We start from the raw sequence: 20,673 nt of genomic DNA on the forward strand, positions 1-20,673 counted from the left end.
ACATCCCTGGATTAGCTGCAGGTCCACGTGGACACGCACAGTCCATGTGGACTCCAGCATGTGGGTGGAGATCCTCCTGCTCAGGAAATCCCCTGCAGGAATACGACAGCTTTCCACAAATGCAACGCCCACGCAACACTTACCCCCACAGCCTCACACACAGGGACTTCTGGTGCCTGGCAAGTTAGCAGTAGCCTTTGAAAACATAATCTTAAATGTCCCAAGGGCCCATGGAGGAGCTGTACCCTCTGCAGAGTGTCCCTGGTTTTGAAGCCTTTTTTCCCTCCCAAGGGAAGAAAAGTGTGTGCAGTGGCTGCAGAGGATCACAGCATCCTGCATCTTCTTCAAACTGCTGCTTTTAACTACCCAAATAACTGCATCAGGATGTAAATATTTTTCTTTTTGCTTTTGTGGTACTTTACTGTTTGCATCTGGCTCACCAAGGCTCCACGCCTTCCTCTCCAGGACATTTGCCATTTGCTCTCCTTCTAGGGTGGGAGGAGGAATAGAGATTTTCAGAGGTTTAGGCACATTCCTCTCCTTCCTTCACCAGGCTCTTCTTCTGCCAGTTGTTTAGTCTCAGCCTGGGGTTAGAGCTCTGCAAAGTTTTATTGGGATCCAGGTCTGGACCTGTCACAGATTATCAAATAAATCTCCAAAAAGCTAAAAGCTTGCTCTGTAAGTACTTGTTCCAATGTTGGATTTACGCTCACAAGCCTAAAATATCTTGCTTTTCTTCCCCTGCACAGGCACAGAAATCATAATAATTAGGTACTAATAGGAGTTCAAAAGGACTTCAGACAGTTCCTTGGAGAGTCAGTCCCAGCCACTCAGGCTCTTATACCACTTTTCATCTCCACTGAGGGCCATCAGTCTCCATCGCTCCCCGCAGGGGCCGGCTCAGGCCCATGACGTCCTGTGCATCACTCTATCTTACCTTTACTGAGCAGCATCAGTGATTTCTTCACACTTTCTAGCAAGCCAGGACCTCTCCCCAGGAGAAACCTGACTTCCACCTCTCCTACCTGGTGTGGGGATGGAGCCAGAGTCTCCTCCTCTGCCTGTAAACCTTTCAGGTGTTTTCTCACCCCACATCCAAGGACTGCTGGGCAGTATGTGTCTGACAGAGGCACACGTCCCAGCCGAGGAGTTCAGTCCCCAGTCAGAGGCACAGCATCAGCTGGCTGGTGCGCAGATGCCAGAGCAAGTAACTCACCAGGGAGCAAAAGTCTGGCCAACAAAACACTAACCTTTTCCTGCAGCAACTTGTTTGGCCATTCCTGAGAATTTCAAAGAAACGACGGGACATTAGTAACAAAGCCTTCACCTACCTGCTTGAATAACCCGTGTGACAAAGACATGGATAGTCTGAAATTGCCCACCCCTTCACTGCTGTCACCAAGTAACATCATGTTCAAACCAAAATGAGTATGTCATCATTTCAGGGTAACGTTGTACTTAAACTGTAGTCAGTGAGGTCATCAGTTGTTTCTCAGTTTGCATACAAAGCTCTATTTTTGTCTTTACCTCAAAAAGCAGCAGCATAAACAAAAAATCAAAGAGAATTAGCCACTAATACCGGCAGTATTTCAGTCCTCAATGGGAGCAGAAAGTCAATATGAGCATTGCCTGAAAGAAACGTAAGCCTTTACCCAACACAGCACATACTTTACCTTGAGTTTTATTCCTGTAGGTCTTTAATTAAATGTCCACATCAGCTGGACAAACATAATTTCACCAGTCGTTAGCCAGAGACAGAAACACATTTATAACTCCTTGTTGTACCCTATATACTCAGTTCGGTTAGAAGATATTATTGTGAGATCACTGCATGCTTACCCATAGGCGCAAGCAGGTGTTACTGAGTTCACCTAAGATGCCATGACAGATGGACACTTAGTTTTCTTAAAAGCAGACATTAATGGAGGGAAAAGAGGACTGAAGGGAGAATTCCTCACCTCTGATGAAGTTCATCTCTTTCCCTGGATGTTGCTACAGTTTCCACGCCAAATTTCTTTCCCAGTCCCTCTGATACTGTTGAGCAGGCTTTTGCCTTTAGAACTCACCTTTTGAAACCAAATCATGGATATGTTCAAACACTCCTCCTTGGGAATGGCAGCCCACAGGCTTTTTCTATCCTGCCCTGTGAGGTACTGCTTGAAAAATAAAGCTCTACCACAGTGGGGAAGATGAAAATACATTTATTAGTTATAAAATATACAAGTGAACACCAGCAGTTTGGTACAATCACATAAAAACAAGATGAGGTTTGGGTGACAGCAGGGGGTTTTGCCTGCCTGATGTTGCTCCAGCAATGCTAATCCCAGGGCACTGAGGGCTCTGCAGAGATGTGCTCCGAGCGGTTCTGAGAGAAAGCGAACTTTAGCGACTCATCAGCATTAGCTGGACATTGATATTCTTTCAGCTTCAAGGGAACATAATGCTGTAGAGAAGCAGCTTTCTGATAACCAGCATGATTAAGGACTTTAATCCAGGAGGGCTTGGCTTGTCCTTTATAGCCAAGCATGGCAAAACTCCCTGAAAAACAGACACAAAGAGAGTGACCCTCTGGACGGGTCAGTTCAATTATTAGCAGCACAGCATGGATTACCTCCACACAACACAGAAACTTCTTAGCCCTTCTTTTTTTCCCTGGATTAAAATAACAGAACATTTAGGAGAGAAAAAGGGTGATGAAAGAGGGAATGAGCCTCGCTGAAGCCGTAACTTCACTGCATCGCAGATCTACAAGTATTTCAATAAGCTAAGATAGGTTCCCAGATGTCACTTAGCAGGAGTATTGTTTTACTCTTTATTTTTAAGCATTGGTCCTTTTTCATATTTGACTACATGAAAATAGTTAGGCGCTTTGAATCCTTCTTTTATTAGTTTACATCAGTTTCTTCCTGTTATGCCTAAACTATTCCCCATGTTGACTCTGCTCTGTTCCTCTGCTGTCACAAAGTACAAAGGCATTATGTATTCTTCCATTTTAATAATAATGTCTTGTGTTTGTATTATGCTTTTCATTGCAAAGACTCCCAAGGCTATTTGCAGCTGGTTGGATTGAGACTATTCCTGTAAACACTTATAATTTAAATAAGGTTTTGCAAAACCAGGCAACAAGACCCTAAATCCTGATCCCTCTGGGGTCAAAGGGATCGGGGTTTTTCTTGCATTGTCCCTGGTGGAAGCAATATGCACTTGGGAGAAGTGCTGCAGCCTGCCCTGAAGCACAGCCCTCCCAGCGTGGACCAGTCCTGCGTGCGATCGCTTTTGGAGCTGTGAAGTCAAATAGTGCGCATACCTGAATCAGCGGGAGAAAGATCATGAAGCAGGACATAATTACCCAGACTGGAAATCAGGGCTGGCACATGGATGAACACCCTTGCCCTCAGGAAAAGCAAAACAGGGGCAGCACGTGATCAGCTAGCAGCGGCTTAGTCGTACCGCCAGACACCAGCATCCCACCTAAGTGGCAGGGCAAGGAGATGGCCACCAACCAGTATGGCCCTGCTTGCTGCTCTTTGTGCCCCACAAGCAGTTGGGGTTGGAGCTGAACTGAGCTCCCAAAATGACCTGGAAGTGCTGCGCCCAAGCGACCGGCACAGGTGGTTCAGGGAACAAAGTTTTACACAACAAATAAAAAAGATTGCTTTTTAATAAAAAAATTCCTTTCGAAAGTATTCAGGGCTTTGATGAAAGAATGAGCAAAGAAGTTTCAGGACAAAAGCGAAAAAGAAAACCTCAAACTTTTGTTTTTAAAAGCATGAGAGAAAAAACAGCTTCTCGGGAATCAAACAGGCACCAAAGTGAAATCACTGTCTCTGCTGCAAAGACTATGCTGTTCTCCCCTGGAATGGTGATAGCAATGAGGTTCGAAACTTGAACCAGAAATTGCTATAGATTTCAGGAAAGCAGTAGGGAAAAAAATCCCCAAACTCCCCCCCAAAAAAGAAACTGGAAATGCCGCCAATTCTCCATCTGATCTCTGCTTGAGAGACTGCAAATGCAATATGAATCAAGCTGGCTGGTTGTTTTCTTCATTTCCTTATCACTCAAATTATTCATCCAAACCTGGACTCAATAGTCCCCAGTTTTCCAGTAGGAAACCCAGCATGGATTTCCTGGACCAATGATAACAATGGATTTCTTGCAGCAATCCAAGGTCAAACTGAAATAAGAACTTTCCAAAACTGGTGATTCCACCTTCATTCCATCCAACAAAATAAATAGCTTCTATTTTACTTCATGCTATTTTCTTTTTCATCAACCTTTCCGTTTGTGATTGTTTTTCCTTGCAAAGCAGCTGAATTTTAGAGATGGAATCTTTATAAAATGATTCTTTTTTTGTTGTTACTGTTAGAAAAACAAGCTCCCTTTAGGATGAAAAATTTGCAGCGTTCAGCTTCTCACTGGTGAATTAGGGTCAAAGCCCCAAAACAACTCTCCTACTTCTCACCATCCCTTAGCCAAAAGGTTTTCACTAGGTTACACTGGCATATTGTGGTAGGAAATATATTGATAAGCACCACCTAAGTATATGTACATTTTTGGTAGGGAAACACACCAGTAATTCTTAAGAATAAGAAACATAGTAGAATAAATACATTTACCTTCCTTGTGCAAGACAACAGGCTTTGCTGAACCCAACCTGGTAAAAGCAGACATTTCAGAGCTCCCCACCATGTCTGCAATATCTCTAGAGCACACGAGAACAAGTGATCTGAAAAGACAGACAGTAACTACTGCATGATTGCAAAATATTAATTCATTAAGAATCTGCAAGACCTTTAAGCTCCGATTCAGAAAAGCATCTAAGAGCTTGCTTAACTTTAAGAGCATGCTTAAATCCCTTTGATTTCAATCACACATAAACTGTCCTAAGTTTAAACCTCTGTTTAAATGTTCCTAAATTAAACCTGTGCTTCACACAGAATCAAAACAAGCACAAATGACTGTTTGCAAGTGCATTCCTTATGGAAACAATACACAGCCACAGAAGAAAATCCATTGCTGTACAGTCCTGAGATTCTGAAACCATCTATATCCTGGGTCTGATTTTCAGTCAAGCCTCAGCCTGGCTTTGGCCCTCCCAGATGTGCTTTCAGCCCCCAGTGAATTGTACCTGCAATGAATCACAGATTGCACAACTGGTTGCATATAGCTGGATGCCTGGACTTTCAAAATACACATCCTACCAGAAAATCAAACCGAACATACAGGCATTGTATGGATATATGTCACTTCGTGCACATTTTATACATGTACACATTCATGTGCATAAATACAGATGTGATAACTCAGAAGTGTTCAAATCTTTGGTCTTGAACTGGTCAGAAATGTCTTGGACCGAAAGTCTGTTTTCTGGTTATTTGACCTGCTTCTGCCAGCAGCCAAGAATTTCTCTATAAATCTCTGTTGTTCCATGTTTATGTGGCGACACATAAAACCACAAGGAATGTGGGTAAGAGACAAACAGAGATGATCCAGACCATCGCCAGGACACATGCAAGGTAACAGAGCCTGCAGGCAGGCAGCTCTGTTGGCTCGCCCAAGAGAAGTCCTACTGGAAAATCTGGCACACCTATGATTTTCATCTGTCACAAGAGGCAAAAACAATCAGTAAGAGTAAACAGAAACCAGCTTGTTTCAGAAATGGAAAACTGAATCATCAGCTGCCAGGAAATTGCTGGACACGGGGATAGGTGCGCAGGATTGGAAATGTCATTGCAAGTACTTTATCTACTCCGTGCTGGAAAATGAATGGTTAATTTAGAAGGAATTGCCAGTTTTCCAGCAAACCTGTCTTTGCTCTAATCTGTGCAATCCTGGGAGAGAGGTGCTGCTTCTCTCATTTTCTGGGTGATATTTGGGATTTGTACATATTTAATCTGTGCCAGATTTCTTCAGAGCACAGGTTTGATTATGGAAGTAGGTAGTTTTCCTCCCTTTGCCTATCAGCCATGGGTTGCCACATGAACTGGGCTCTCAGCAGTTTGCTTACCTCTCTTCTATAAATGTTTGAACATAATCAGTTATTGCACTGGCAGCGTTTTCACCAGTAACTGTGTCAAAGTGCCGCCTACTCACAACTGCTCCTGAACATGCATCTAGCACCACGAAGAATATCCCGCGGCTATTGAACGGGAAAACTGTGTCATTTATCTGCAACAAAAAACAGGTATAGGTTATATGGAGGCAGTCTGGGGAGCTTCAGACTCTGATCTTGCTTCCCCATAAGAAGAGAGTTACAAGCAAGGAAAGCATCAAGGGTGTACAACCTGTAATTTTAAATGTATAATTAGTACAGATGAAGTGACATCACTGATAGATGGTCAGCGGCAGGAGGAAGCAAACCCCTTATTTCTCAGTGGGGTACAAAAACATGAGAAATTAGGTCATTGGTATCTTCTGAGTATTAGGAAGATGCATTTGGGAAGCCAAGAATCTTGGGCGTAAAATGCTTAGTTCAGTCTTAATACAGTTTCTCTCCCTGTGAGGGAAATTACTGTCACTTGGTAAAGTAGATTTGACCACGGAGCAAGGGAGAGGTGCTGAGACAGCAGATGGGGGAATAGAGACGACACATGGACTTTTTTTGTTTTCCCTTGAAATTTAAATATCAAAACCAAAACATTCCTTCTTGGTAGGGCTGTCCCAGTGCCTCAAAGAAGTTGTAGCACAAGTGGCTCCTACTCTCCTCCTTTCCTACAGCAAGGGCTCCTTCCCCAAGTTACACGTCTCAGGATGCACCATGATCTTTGCTTTTAGAAAAAGCAAAGGCTCTCTGAGGTGCCTGGCACTGGTGCATCTCCCCCGCATCCCAGGGGACAGCCCAGCCTGAAAGGACACACGCTGCACAACCTCCACCAAGGAGAGCAACAGCATACCACGGTCAGGCTGTCAGAGAGCTGAGCCCAGGATACACAACATGCCACTGTAATCCACATAGTCGTCCAAAGCCCGCAGGCACCAGGGAGCTCAAATACATCCCATCAATCTGAGACATGTGTATGCCTCCAGGGAATACAGGGCCAGACTGAATGAGGAAGCCAAGTTTTAAAAAGTGGTTTCTGCAAGACACTGGAGGATGCTAAATGAAATAGGGGGTCAAGGGTAAGGGAAACATGAATGTCTGGGCCATGGGTGGGCAGAGGGTAGTGAGGAGGAGAAAAGACAGCCTAAATCTTTTGCCTGGTCCTGGCTGTCTCACACTCCTAAGCCTGGGAAGTGTGTCAAAGTCTGGATGCATACAGAGCAGAGAGCAACCACCACTGCAAACCAACCTAAACAGGAGTGGCTGGCAAAAGAAACAGCCTTGCTGTGACTTGCCCCTGTCCAGAAAGCCCGATCAAGGCTCACACAGCCCCATGGGAGCTGGAGCAGGGCACTGCTGAACCTGGTTCACTCAGCACTTGGGGAGCTTGTATTATAAATTTAAAACATTTCTGACTTTAGCATTTCATTCAGCAAAACAAGAACAAAACATGTGCTTTGGTAGTGGGTTCTCCTCTGCTTCACTTCTTTATTTCCAAATTTCCTGCACCTTTTAAGATTTAGGGTAAGAACCCTCCTTTAGACATTAATCCTTATCATTTACCTAGCCCAGCCTTTACTTCAGCTAGGAGTACCTGTATTGGAAATAAAACTTCCTCTGAAAAGCAATACTTTGCATTAAAGCTTTAGAAAAGGCAAAGAAGCTTTGAGGACACTACACCTGTCCCACGAGTACTGCACTCACACAGGCTCTGCACTTCACCACAGGTGAGGATGCTGCCTCTAGTAACCCCTGCTTGCTAATGGTTTTGAATAAATTGTTGATGATGCAGCTAGTACACATGGCAAGAAATCTTGGCTGATTAATCTCGTTAAGGATGCTGTACCAGCTTTTCTTGGCGTTTGTTAGCATTAATCATAATTCAGTAGCACACAGGCATGTAAGCCTGGAGAGCGTCCTTGCAAACATGACTTCAGTCGCCCTTCACTATCTAGACATATAAGGCATGTACAGGGACAACCTGACAGCTCCAAACTCCTTCGGAAGTGAAATATATTTATTTTTATCTTTTAGTGCAATGCCAGCACAGAAAATCAGAAAAACAAACGTGCTTTTTTCCACCCACATCCTTTGTAAACAGTGACTTCTGGTGTGCTTTTTTCCCCCTTCCTCTACATTAGAGTGATGGTGTTAATTCTTCCTCTGAGGTGATAAAAGGCCTTCCTCCCACCCTGGCTCCCCCCACTGAGGGATCAAATCCTCATCTGAATAGAATACAAATTTACAAACTCCCAGTGACTTTAATGGAGCTAATCATAGAGGAGAACAATGCACTTGTCTCTTCCATGGGAACTTCCCATTTCCTTCTGCCAAGGCTCGGCAAGATTTTGCAGTAACTTTCCTTGGAGATAAAGTTTCCCCTATTTAATCACCATTTCAAACGTGGTAAAACACAACATACCTTAATGAACGCGGATGTCAAATGGTTTTGCATGTCCACCCTGCTGAGAGACTGGATCTGGATCCTTATATACTTGACTGAGGGTGTGCTAGTGATAGCAAGCTGCAATTACACCAGAGACAGAAAATTAAAAACTGGCTTGCTAACTGGTTTTCATCAACAAAATGACACCAGGTGCCAATGCTCATATATATGATCACAAAACTTTAAGAATTCTTTTTTTAAACTGTGATCCTGGTTCACAAGTAAGTGCTCATTAAGACACCATTTATCAAAGTATCGTGGCAATGCCAGTTGGAAGGGACCTCTGATGGTCACTCTGCCACTACGGTTAAAAGTTGAATATGAACTTCATATATTTTGCCTGGCTATAAACTCAAGTGCAGATCTGTGGGAGCCTGAAAGAATTCTACAGGATTTAGAGGGGGGTGAATTTACAGTAATTGAGAAGAGAACCTGGCTCTAATTTTCCAGTTATTCCTATTAACCAGAATTACTTCCCAGTTTGAAATTCAGCAGCAATTTTGTACTTCGGAATTCAAAGCTAATCCAATCTGAGCCCCCTCAAGAGTCCTTTTTTTTCTTGTTTAAAACAAAGAAATGGGGGAAAAAAGGTGCCATGAAAGTGCATTCACATACTTCCACTTGGGCAATCTCTTTGAGGCTTTCTTTGAAGCATAATACAAAAAGCTGCAGAAATTCAGAGCAAAACCCTTCCCTCTGCACAGGTTACATGACACTGGGCAGATTCACAAGTCGGAATTCCCTACAGCTTTTCCTTATATGCTGTGGGAACAAACTGACCTCAAGTGGATGCACATACACTGCTTAACCTCAGATGCTGTTTCATGCAGCAGGTACCTGCGGGGCCCCACACGCCCTGCATGGCCCAGACAGGTGCTGAGACACGGGGCGCTGGGCAGCTGCTGGCCTCTCCAGGAACGGGTTTGGATCACAGCTCCAGGAATCCCCCGGGTACATATGCGCCATGATTTTAATACGTTCGCAGCCTTGCTGAGAGCAGTAACTGTGTCCTTTACGAGCTTCGTGGGCTTGTAAGTGAACAAATAGGTATCTACAAATGACAGCAAACAGAGGGATCAGAGCCACTGTGTGCTTAGAGGAAAAGCTGGGCAGAGGCAGGGTCTGCACTTGCTAAATTGCATTATCCCTCCCATTTCCCAGCATCACAAACCAACTCTGGCTTAGACCGGTGTAATATGGCATGGCCATTGCAAAGTGGGTCCTGCAAGGATGCAGATCGAGCTCCCCTCTCATTCTGGCATGACGAGACCTGCAGCACTTGCAGCCTGTACACCCAAGCCAGCTGCCTTCAGCAGGCAAGCGTCAAGTGGGGCAGACACCCCCTCCAGCCCCAAGCACCCCACGCTGCCCCAGGCGTGGTGGCACCCCACCAAAGGAAAAGCAGCAGTGGTGCTCAGGCTGTTGTGCAGAAGGAGACAGGCTTGCCTGGGAGTATCAGCATCTCCCCTCTGTCTCTCTGCATTGCACGGTCCTGGCCCGCAGGCAGAGCGTAGCCCTAGGCATGTATGACCGAACCTCAAAGGCAGGCAGGTCTTCTGGCTTTTGGAGTTCATTTTTTTTTCCTAGTCATTCTAAGTATGTTTTCAATTCTGTCCATTCTGCAATTCAGGCTGAGGAAATAATATAAACAGCTCAGTTCACCTCCAGGATCAAAAAGATACGTCAACTTTAAAGGGATTTTTCTTTCTATTTCTTTTAAAACTAAATATTTGTTTCTATTTGTCTGGAAGAAAGGATGAGTAAGCTTGGTTCCCCTAAAAGGATCCAGCATATGGGGTTAAAAAAAGAAGGTGAAACATCCCACTCATTATGAAATAAAGTCTAAAAACAACAACAGGAAAAGAAAAAAACCAATCCCCTAATTTTTGTACCCTGAAAGGTTAAAAAAAAAATCACTGCTGAATTAAAGAGACAACCAAAAGGCTGATACTGCCAGAATTCAGTTGGGTTAGACCCATCAATCTGCATGTACCAGATCCAGGCAGCTGCTGGTAGCTAACGGCTCTTCCCCCACAGACCCACATGTGTAACACTTTTCCCCACTATTCAGTAGTAAATAACCTGAAACAACCTGTTTACAGAATCTGGGCAACTGGTTTGGCTTATTTTCCAAAAAAAAAAAAAAAAAAAAAGAGGATTAATTAGCAATTTGTTATTTGACAATTCCTATCGTGAGAGAGACCTGGCCATCAGCAAGGGGCCCAGTTTGCAGGGAAGTCATTCCTGGATTCGAATGCTCATGTGTTATGGTTGACTGAATAAATATATCCCATCTCATTTTCAAAGCTGGCACTTGTGGATTGATTCCTGAAGTAGCTACTTAGTCAGGTGAAGTGTCATGGGACCCATGGTTAGACCACAAAACACTTTTTTCCTCCCTAACTATTTTAGCTGACTGAGAAACACGGTTTCATAGTATGTTTTTTTAATCAAAGGAGTCCTAGAGTTTTGTAAAGATAGTGCAAGATCTCTAGGACTCTTTTGATGCCTTCAAAATAAGAGATGTACCTTTTTTCACAAAATCTAATTTTTAGAGTGTGATGATATTAGGAATCTCCCTTTACAGGAATATGAAGAAGTTGAAACTTCCCAAACCTTCTCAGTGTTGGAGCTGAAGCAGTCACGAGAGGGCTCCTTTTCATGGCCTTTTCGGGTCCAGTGGATTTTAATAAATATTTACACCATGCCCACACCTGCAGCAACCTGAGCAGCAGAGATGCCTCAAAGGAGCTAAGTCGAGGCAAGAAATTAACCATTTTCTTAACAGCAATGCAAATCACTGCTTGGTGATACAGAAATAGACCTAATCCAGGTACTCCAGCCTGTAAATCCATTTTGACCTGAAACCAGCGCAAAGACCATGCAAGATGGATGGGCCCAAGTTTTAACTATGAGAAAGAGGAAGGAGGTGCTGGGGCTGGCGCTGCTAAAAGAAAGACCCTGAAGCTTTGCTGCCCATTTGTTGAGGAACCCTCAGGGGCAATGTAGGGCTCACCCTGATGCTCTGTCGAAGTAGAAGAGCCGCTCACTGGTCCTGTTGAGAGCGCTGGCCCGGGAAGGAGCAGCAAGGTAGTGCTTTACGCTGTGCACCATCCCCGTCTGTCGCTGGTAGATATCCGTCACCACCTGGAAAATGGCTTCCCTGGGATAGCAGAGGGCAACATGCAGCCAGTCTCCTCTATCAGCAAAAACGGAAGGCGGGGGAAAGAGAAAAAATGCACTTAAAGGCTTGAGTACAGGAGAGATGGTCTGCAGCCAACAGTACAGTCTTCAGGGGAAAACAAGAAATGTCCTTTGAGGTTCTCTTCCTCCTTTAAAAAAACACAACAAATCCACAAAGCCAAAGAAAACCAGAATTTTTTGCTTTGTCTGGAAACAACGGCTGCTTATTACAAAGGTCTGATCCAGGGACCCCAGCTGACCTTAGAGGACTTTGAGTCAGGTGCCAGCATGGCTTGAAACCAGAGATTTTCTCTTCCTTGCACCATAAGGCTGCTGTACAACCAGTCACATACCCACTCTCATCTCCTGAGGCAGCCAGGGTTTGTTTTAGTTCATCCGGAGCTGCTGTGGGAGAGGGAACAAGCATCCAGCAGACGTTTCACTGGGGGCACAGATTCAGGAATTAGAAAGTAATCTCTGACTTGAACCAGAGCCATGGTCTAAAGAGACCTGCTTCCTCCACTTTACAGCAAAGTTTATTATTATGGTTTCCATTAAAATCTCCCTCTTCCCTGCTCTTTCTTCAACGTCAGTTTAGAATAACTAAGGGTCCAGTTAAATAATTTTTTAACTCTTGTGTATCACAATTTCAGCATGCACATTTACAAAAAAATGTCCCTGTAGCTTTCCTTTATCCTGTGGTTTGCATTGCCATCTTCACAGAGAGAAAAACTGGCTCCAAACAAGAAACTTTTGTCACAAATCTCAGAGGCAAAAGATGCAGCTACAGTGAAATTCAGATACGGATGGGATCTTACACAAGACCCGACACCCTTTCCTGTATGTGGGATGCACTTGTACTAAACAAAGCAGAAAGCCGCAAGAAATTTACACTTGAAAATTAAAAATGAATACCAAGATAATTAGCTTAACAATTTTTTTTCTTTCCACCCTCTGAAGTGGCTCAGTGTACCACACCAAAGGGCCTGAACCAGTACCATGGTTAGCTTTCCTTATATTACCAAAACCATGCAGGCTTTAAATGTATTCTTTTAGTCACCTGGCTTCCTGGTTAAAATGGGTTGATATAAGTTTGGCTTACAGAAAGACAAATATCACCTTCGTTGGCTGTCTTTCTGGGCCTTACAAAACTGAGGAAGACAAAGTTTCTCCAAAGGCTCCCCTGAAATGACCCACCACCCACCCCTGCCTGCAGAGCAATAAATGGGGGGAAACCACTTTGATTTGGAAAAATTTGTGAATCTGTATGCCTAGACCTCTACTTTGCATTCCACATGGAGAGCACAAAAGCAAAGCCATTTCAGTCTTTTTCTGCTTTTCTTATTAAAACAAAACAAAACAAAACTATCAACAGGATGGAAGAGGGGACAGGCTGTTCTAGAATAATAAATCAAAGCTGCACAAAGACCCATCAGCTTAAGTCTGATACTGCCCTCTAGATTTTAACCAACTCCAGCTGTGTCATAACACAGGACAGCTAGAAAACGGATATATTTTCAGATGATTTGGCCTCTGACTAGAGGAAATGAAAGAAATGCACCAGAGCCATGTTTGTGGAATATTTTTAGGACAGAGTCCCAAGACATTTGGCTGTTTCATAAGAGTGATTTGCGTTGCGTTAGCACATTTCATCCCTTGAAGACACCATCAAAAAAGGGCTTGTCATCTCCCTCAGGTGCTGGGAACTGGCTTTGGTGCCATGCTGCACTGACTGCCACCTCCGTGGGGAACAAGAACAGCACTAGAAAAGGCAACTGGAAGGTGAAAGAAATATAAAAGCATTAAAAAACCCACAGCTGTGACCATCTTGATTCGCTGGGGCATTTGGGAATATGAGTGCTAAAGCCTAGACAGCACATGAGCAGGGTGAGCAAAACACTGAAATAAATTCTATCAAGACTGAAAGGATCAAATGAAAAGTATCTACTTGGGAGTTTGTGGAGGAAGAGGTGGAAATAAGTGCATTTCCACAACAAAGGGCTTGGGAGGTGATGTGAGAAGGGAAGGCATTAGAAGTTATCCTTTATGTAAATATAGGAAAGTATAAGGTGGTTATTTTCTCTTTGATTCAGTGGTATTTTAACAGCTTCCTCTTTAGTGTTTTACTTCAGTTCTGTTTCTTCAGCTTGTACAAAATCTGCTGTAAACCCTCCCAAATACCTGGCTGTGTGGCTGAACTGGGCCCCATCATCTCCAGGAAAAGCAAAGCAAGAAGCAGCAGCGCTACTGCGGGACAGTCCGGAGGACTCTGCCTTGCAGCTGGCAAGCGGATGGGGGTTACATGCCTGTTCTCCAGCCATCACCCAAACTGAGGGAGAAATGCAACCTCAGGCAATATGCAGTAATCAGGCATGGGACGTCTTGGACACTACGTTCAAAGTAAAACAGATGTCCATGTGACTTCCCCAGCCACTGCATTCACCACCAAAGACCTCCTGGCTGGGTCTCAAGCGCGGGAAGCCTTCATCTCTTTCAGGGTGGTTAATAATCTGTGGCTCCTACTTTATTTCTCTGCTTAAACCTCTCAGTTCTGTCTTACATGCCAGCTGCTACTCTGGGGTGAATATTTGCAGACAGAATAAGAAAAATAAGTCCTTGTTATGCCACTCTCTGTACCAGCACATCAGCTGGGATCTTTGCAGATGCCCCAGAGGCTTGGGGACACACGCAGCACTAGCAAGAAGAGAAAACACTGAACTCATAGTAGATCCCAAATTATAAATTCAGAATAATTTCAGACCCCTGCCTGAATGCTGTGGGAACATCTGCAGCTTTAGATGCTCTTATGCTTAAAGACCAGCATAAACAAAGGGAAAAAAAATATTTAAAACACAAGGGGTAGAACTATCAATACAGAAAATGCTGTCCAATGTAGAAATATACAGGACCTTTTTTTAAAAAAAAACAACTTTCATCCTTAGGAGTTTCTTACAAGAGAAACAAACAAAAATGCTCTCAGGTGGAAAGTCTGACTTTGGGATTAGGTGTCAGTTTAAGTGAAATCCATATTAACCTGTGGAGAAACTAACCTGAGCAATTTAAGATATTTTTACACCAAATATCTTTTGGTGTTCACAATCTTTTCTAGTGACAAAGTTCAGTTCATTTTAGAAGGAACATTTTTCTTCCTTTTTTTCATTCTTGACTTAATCAGGCCAACATTTTCCTATGTGTTTTTACAAAACAAAAAAAATGGCATTTGAAGGAGAAAAGCTAAATATGCACTAGCAAAAAAAATCAGTGTTTAGTGGGTCCTAACAGTTTCAAACAACACTTGGAAAATTTTTGAGAGTCTGCCGACACCAGCATGTATAAAAACTGACACTTCTGCCCTTCTGTTACTGTCATTCAAGAATCCCCACAGTGTGTTTCATGCATTTTTATGAATGTATTTAGCCTGTTTACTTCCTTTTGGAAATGGCTGGGTGAAACAAACCCAAGAAGCCTTTCTTTTTTCACCAGGATATTGGCATTTGCAGCTCTGGCTCCTTCAGGTGAAGCAAAAACATCAGGCAAAATGTTAAAAAAGTAATATGTTCTTGCAATGAGCAGGCTTCCTGGGATAAGCAAAAGCAAAAAGGGACAAGGGAAAAGCAAAAAAAGCAGGCAAGAAGTTTCCTGTTCTTGGACATGTGGTAGATACAGATCTGCACGTACACACATACATACCTCATTTACAACCCTTAGAATGACCCCCCCAGCTCAACCCCAAACTCCCAAAGGCAAAGCCACTCAGAGAAATGTGATCAAGCAGGCAAAGGAGGGGAGACTTTTGTGAGTAGTGGGATGTGAAGTGAGTCATGTAATTTGGAGATGAGATTTGGCCAGAGTAAACATATGTCTGGGACTCTCACCTCCTGCGAGAGGACAAATAACACTTGTTCGATATTGTGAACATGCCCCTTGACTACATCTGATGGAGTATCAGTCCTAGGCAACCCTAGTGCTGGAGTTGCTGGTTATGCTGGACGTCAATCCTGGCTGTATTTTAGCTAAGGGAATTTCTAAGCTGATGAATATACTCTAGAAAACATCTCCACCATGTTTATTGACATGGTGTGTCACATAGCTGACGACCATGGAAGTGCACAGTCCAAATCCTGATCTCACTGTTGAAAATCTGGGGTAAGCTAATGAGGGAATGCCATAGAGTACAACTAAAAATTACTTATTTTTTCCTTGGGCTCAAAAAAAAACCAAGAGACTTCCATCTAGTGAGTCAGTCTCCCCCAACTGTTTTTACTCCTATTATAAACAACCCCTCTGACGTGAGCTGAACTTTCAAAGGGAGTGAAACAACTCAGAATTGGAAACTTTCCTGTTCATAATATGGGAATTAAACTGAAGTCCCCACGTGCCGCTTTGTTACGTTTGTCTCTCACAGGCTGAATTTTGAACTTCAAAAGACAAAAAAAGCAAAGCCTTACAACCCGCCCAGCACCTGGCTGAAACTCCTCTGGCACATAACCTGCTTTCAGGACAAGCCACCTCCTCTCCAACCAGCATCGCTGCTGGGGAAAATGGAGCAACAAATACCCACACATCTCACAGGTGCTGAGAAGAGTGGACAAAAGGCTGCAAGGAACCTGGCACTGTCCTCACCACTTTCTCTCTCAGTTCAAGCTCCTTCCCTTGAAACCACATTTCCTGCAGGCTTCCTGCAGCTGTCACTCACTCCTCTTTTTCTAGATTTCTTTTTAATATTCTGCCTTCAACTCAAGTCTATTAAATACATCCAAACCCCCGCCCCCATGATGACAAACATGGCTGGAAAAAAATCCAGCAGGTTTTTTCAAGAGCTTGTTATTAAGGATAGACAATTCTGGAAGACTGCTTGCTATGGAGACAGTAACAAGTTAGGTATGCGTTTAGCTAACTGGAGTTGTGTGTATTGGGATTTAAATGCCTTTCCTAAATATTGCCATTTAGGAAATGTCATTAAAAATTCAAAAGCATAGGCCACCTCTTAATATAAATTAAAACTTTTGGGTTTACCCATGTACCTCCTTAGGCAAAAAGAATGATTTTTGCTTTTGCAAAGCTCAACAAATTATAGAAGGGATTCTGCCCTGTGGTACACTTCTGCTGATACTCATGAAACCTGGGTCTGACTCAGACAACATTTGGCTCACAGACAATTGTATTCAAGCAAAAATAAGAACTTCCTGCATTTAAATACAGTACATCTTCTTATTATCTTTTTTCCCACCCTACATGTTTTCATGGAGGAACAACATCCCAATTAAATTTGTATCTTTTGTAATGTGTTCCCAAGTACTCTATCGCTGACTATTGTGTATTTTGTGTTTTCCTGATGTTGTACCTTGGATGCACATCAGGTCAGGAGAGGCTGATGGCCCTAAGGAGCCCCAAGCCCCACCCTGTGAGCCAGAAGGCGGCTGAAAGCAGGGAAAATCCTTCAGGTTTCATGTGCCAGGCTTCAAAGTGACAAGCAGCCTGGTTTGCCATGGCCATCTGGGGACTCTCTGATGCTCAGATTGCTCTAATTCATGCTGTAAATGACCAGGTCAGGAAGGATGTATCTCCTCAGAGCCACCTTGTTAACCCCTGCCACTGCCACCAGGCCAGCTTCAAGCACAAGCCATGGAGCTTAGAGAGCAGCAAGGGTTGCAGCAAGGGTAGGCAAAGACAGGGATTTAGGATCACTTGAACATGGCAATGTCAGCACCCGCTTTGCCCCAGCTGTGCTAAAATGGTGCAATCTGAACCTGGTGACCTGGCAAATGTTTTAGTTTCTTTCCAATTTAAAAAAAAAAATCTTGTGGCTTTCATCCACTAGTTGACCTGTGGGTAATTTAAGGGATTTAAATAGACAGAAGGGAATTCAAATATATCTGCTGACTTCTGTGTTGTGTGGATGATTAACTCTGAATTACAGATGTTATCAGGAGGGGCAGACTGTGAAACCCAAGTAGCACTTTACTTATTATTATTGGAAGTAGTGCTGGTGTTACTTGTATTACATCCAGAACAAGAACAAGAAAGCAGTCACAGCCTTAAATTGTTAGCTCCACTTTGAAACACTAATATCACCTTCCTGTGAATTTATCAATTTAGGAAGCAAGAGGAAAAGCTCATTTAGAACTAATTTGAAAAAGAAACAATTTAGGAAATATCCATAAACTGGGCAAGTCTGCAACAAGCACATTCTAGCCTTGTCTCATTATCTTTGTTTTCCTCCAGACCTTATCACCGCTAAGGAATTTAATCGCAAAACCGACAAGCAGCTGAAAGTATGAATCAGACTGCATTGAATAAGAAACCGTAAGAAAAACACCTACCTACACAACCCTGACAAATATAAATATAACAAGTGTCCCAGAGTCTCAGTGCAGACATGGGGTGCATAAGCTTGCTTGCACTGAAATCTTCACCTTTGGATGGGTTGCAGCATCCTGGAGGCCTCACATCACCCAGCATCCAAAGGCTCCACTATTTTTAATGAAGAATTGAGACACAAGCTCATTCCAGGCTCTTGAATTTTCAGATAATTTAGATTATTCACTGGTGAATACGATAACAAGCCCTAGCGCAGGACTCCAGCCTAGCAAATACAGGACTCAAGTAGTGCACCTGTGCCTATCCCTGCACAAACACCACAGCAGGGGAGAGGCTGAACACATGCCCAGGCACACGCATGGACATCTGCACTTTTTCTTACCGTTGACAAGAAATTTCACCCTCCCCTGACAATTTTTTTTTCCCAAAAGCTCTCATAAGGATCCAACTCCTGCAACAAGGCACCAAAGAAAAACAATATTATGAGCCGCACTGTACTTCTCCAGGTGAAGCTAAGAGGCTGATGATGAAAAGAGCCTGGGGAAGGCTGCCCTGCACTGTCCTTGGAGCCAGCATCTGTCAGGAGAGGTGAAGTACAAAGGAAAGCCCCTGCTTGCAGGACTGTGGCGATCTACCTACAAAAAACCACCCTCTTTATACTGTTAGCTGCTCATATTTCCCTGAATTCTCTCTGTCAAACCACAGCAGAGTGTCCTAATAAGGGAAAACCCTTCCCTCTGAGCCTTAACAGACCAAGTATAGAGATATTTGCCTGTGCTCATTAAAAACAAGGAATGTTTAATCTAATTGCCACTGCTTTTCAGGCTGCTTCAACAACAAAACTTATTACACTCTAATTCAGATATGTGCTTTGAGGAGATTTAATTCTTATCTTTAGATGTGCTGATAGCACAAAGAAGCCTGGCTTATTGACTGAACAGCCCTGTGCCTTTGATAATAGTATTTGCCTTAGCATCTTCTGCGATTAGAAAATTTGCTCAGGCACAAAGCCTTGGTCATTAAACTGAGGGACTTCATTTCTGAATTTCCTTACTGTTTAAAGTGCCAATCTCTGTACTGTTTTCCAGCACCTGAAAGGAGGCACTTACTTGCAACCAAATAATGTTTTCCCTTCTCTCCTTCTGGCTTACAAGCCTCTCCCCCTTCTCGTAACAAGCTTGGTGCTCTCTGCGGGCCTTTGTGCTTCAGGATAGTAATTTTGAGGAAAGCCCTTAACCCAGTCTTACAGATAATTCTCATACTTCTGCGAAGGAGAAAAAAAAAACTCAAGAAAACATATAAACAGCTCTGAGGGGGTGGCAACCGCTCCAAGAAAGAGATGAAGCCTATGGAGAGGGATCTGAGGTGCCTGTTCATGAAGGTTTCGCACATGCTTTATGCCCGATAAGAGCAACCCTCAGTAAATCTGGGCTGGTTCTGGAGCACACTTCATTCCTGGTCATTAAAATTCCAGACAGCACTCTCCTCCTGTTCACTTGCCAAAACATTCAGAAGTTACTTGTCCTGCATTACCTCTTTCCAGAAGCATCAATACCCAGCCGCCTTCTCATCTTCAGAGGGAAACTCCCAGCCATTAGACAGACAACCCTATCTATAGCTTAAAAAGGGATTTCTGCTGAGACAGCTGCGTTCCCCAGCAGCCTGAAAACACAGCCTATGGGTCTCTGCCACGGCTTTATATTTGCCCATCAGTCAGCTAGTGGCACAGCTACCCTGCCGAATGCAAACAAGTACATCTCTCATTGGAAGGGAAGTTGGCGTGTGTTAAACAGCTCATTTGCACCACACAGCCGCAGATGGCAGCACATAGAGCCACAGCAATTTTGTTTGGTTTAGCTACATATTTTGATGGAAGCGAAGAAACTGAATAACGCTAAACACGGCTTGAGTCAGTGCGAGGAAGATACAAGTACTGCAGTAACCATTCAGGTGCCCACGAGAGAAAGAAAAAGATTTGCTCGGTGACTGTGCTCTAGCTGGTGTCATCCTCCGCTGAGTAAATCCACCTGAGCAGTGCCTCTGAACTCACTGGACAAGTCTCGCAGCTTGCAGAAAGCAGGGCTGCCAATTTCAGCTGAGTCATGTAAATTCATCCCAACCAGCTCCTGCCCACCCCAGGAATCCGGACGTTCTAGTCTTTTAATAGATGTCTGAACTGGCATGACTTCTATTGGGTCTTTCTTCAGTGCTTCAGAGGCAGAGAAAGCGTTAATCATGCAAGTACTCAAATCAGTGCTGTGTCTGACCTCCACAGAAATCCAAATCCTGGTACACGTCTCCCTGTCAAATTCCTTATTTCCCCTCTGATCTTCCTTTAGCCACTGTAGCGCAAATCACTCCAGAAGCACAAGGGCTGCTTGGCTGCAAAGGCAGCATCCTGGATATATCTATCCATCACTTTAAAATGATAACACTAAGAACAGTTTAATAGTTCACTCAGGTTATGACTGAAATTATCAATATAGACTATTGCTATTCAAGTCCATCAAACATTTCTTTTTGTTTGCATCACATATTCTGCACAGATGTTACTATGTTAAAAGCTCATTTTTTGGCAGATTATTCCCTATTTTGGATTAAAAAAGAACAAACAAAACATAAACCCACTTGAGACAGGTAAAAGTCTTCCCTGACTTTCTAACTCTGATTACCCTGGCCTCCA

The 20,673-nt window shown here is 43.5% G+C and overlaps 2 protein-coding genes across 5 annotated transcripts in view; both read right to left on the minus strand.

The window, feature by feature from the left end:
• The window catches only part of CEMIP (cell migration inducing hyaluronidase 1), a 112,388-nt gene that overhangs the window by 59,585 nt on the left and 32,130 nt on the right, over window positions 1–20,673 (minus strand). The window lies entirely within an intron of this gene.
• LOC142060390 (cell surface hyaluronidase CEMIP2-like) overlaps window positions 2,186–20,673 on the minus strand; it is a 57,717-nt gene continuing 39,229 nt past the window's right edge. For 2 of the 3 annotated variants that reach the window (XM_075100524.1, XM_075100525.1), the window contains 6 exons: window positions 11,503–11,685; window positions 9,324–9,537; window positions 8,463–8,564; window positions 6,008–6,168; window positions 4,617–4,726; window positions 2,186–2,568 (listed from right to left, as the gene is read on the minus strand). In XM_075100524.1, the coding sequence (XP_074956625.1) occupies window positions 2,318–2,568; window positions 4,617–4,726; window positions 6,008–6,168; window positions 8,463–8,564; window positions 9,324–9,537; window positions 11,503–11,685 (1,021 nt within the window). In that variant the 3' untranslated portion in view covers window positions 2,186–2,317. The remainder of the gene's footprint in view (window positions 2,569–4,616; window positions 4,727–6,007; window positions 6,169–8,462; window positions 8,565–9,323; window positions 9,538–11,502; window positions 11,686–20,673) is intronic. The other variant, XM_075100526.1, reaches the window with a different exon arrangement.

This window comes from Phalacrocorax aristotelis, chromosome 7, assembly GCF_949628215.1.
Source record: "Phalacrocorax aristotelis chromosome 7, bGulAri2.1, whole genome shotgun sequence".
NCBI lineage: Eukaryota > Metazoa > Chordata > Aves > Suliformes > Phalacrocoracidae > Phalacrocorax > Phalacrocorax aristotelis.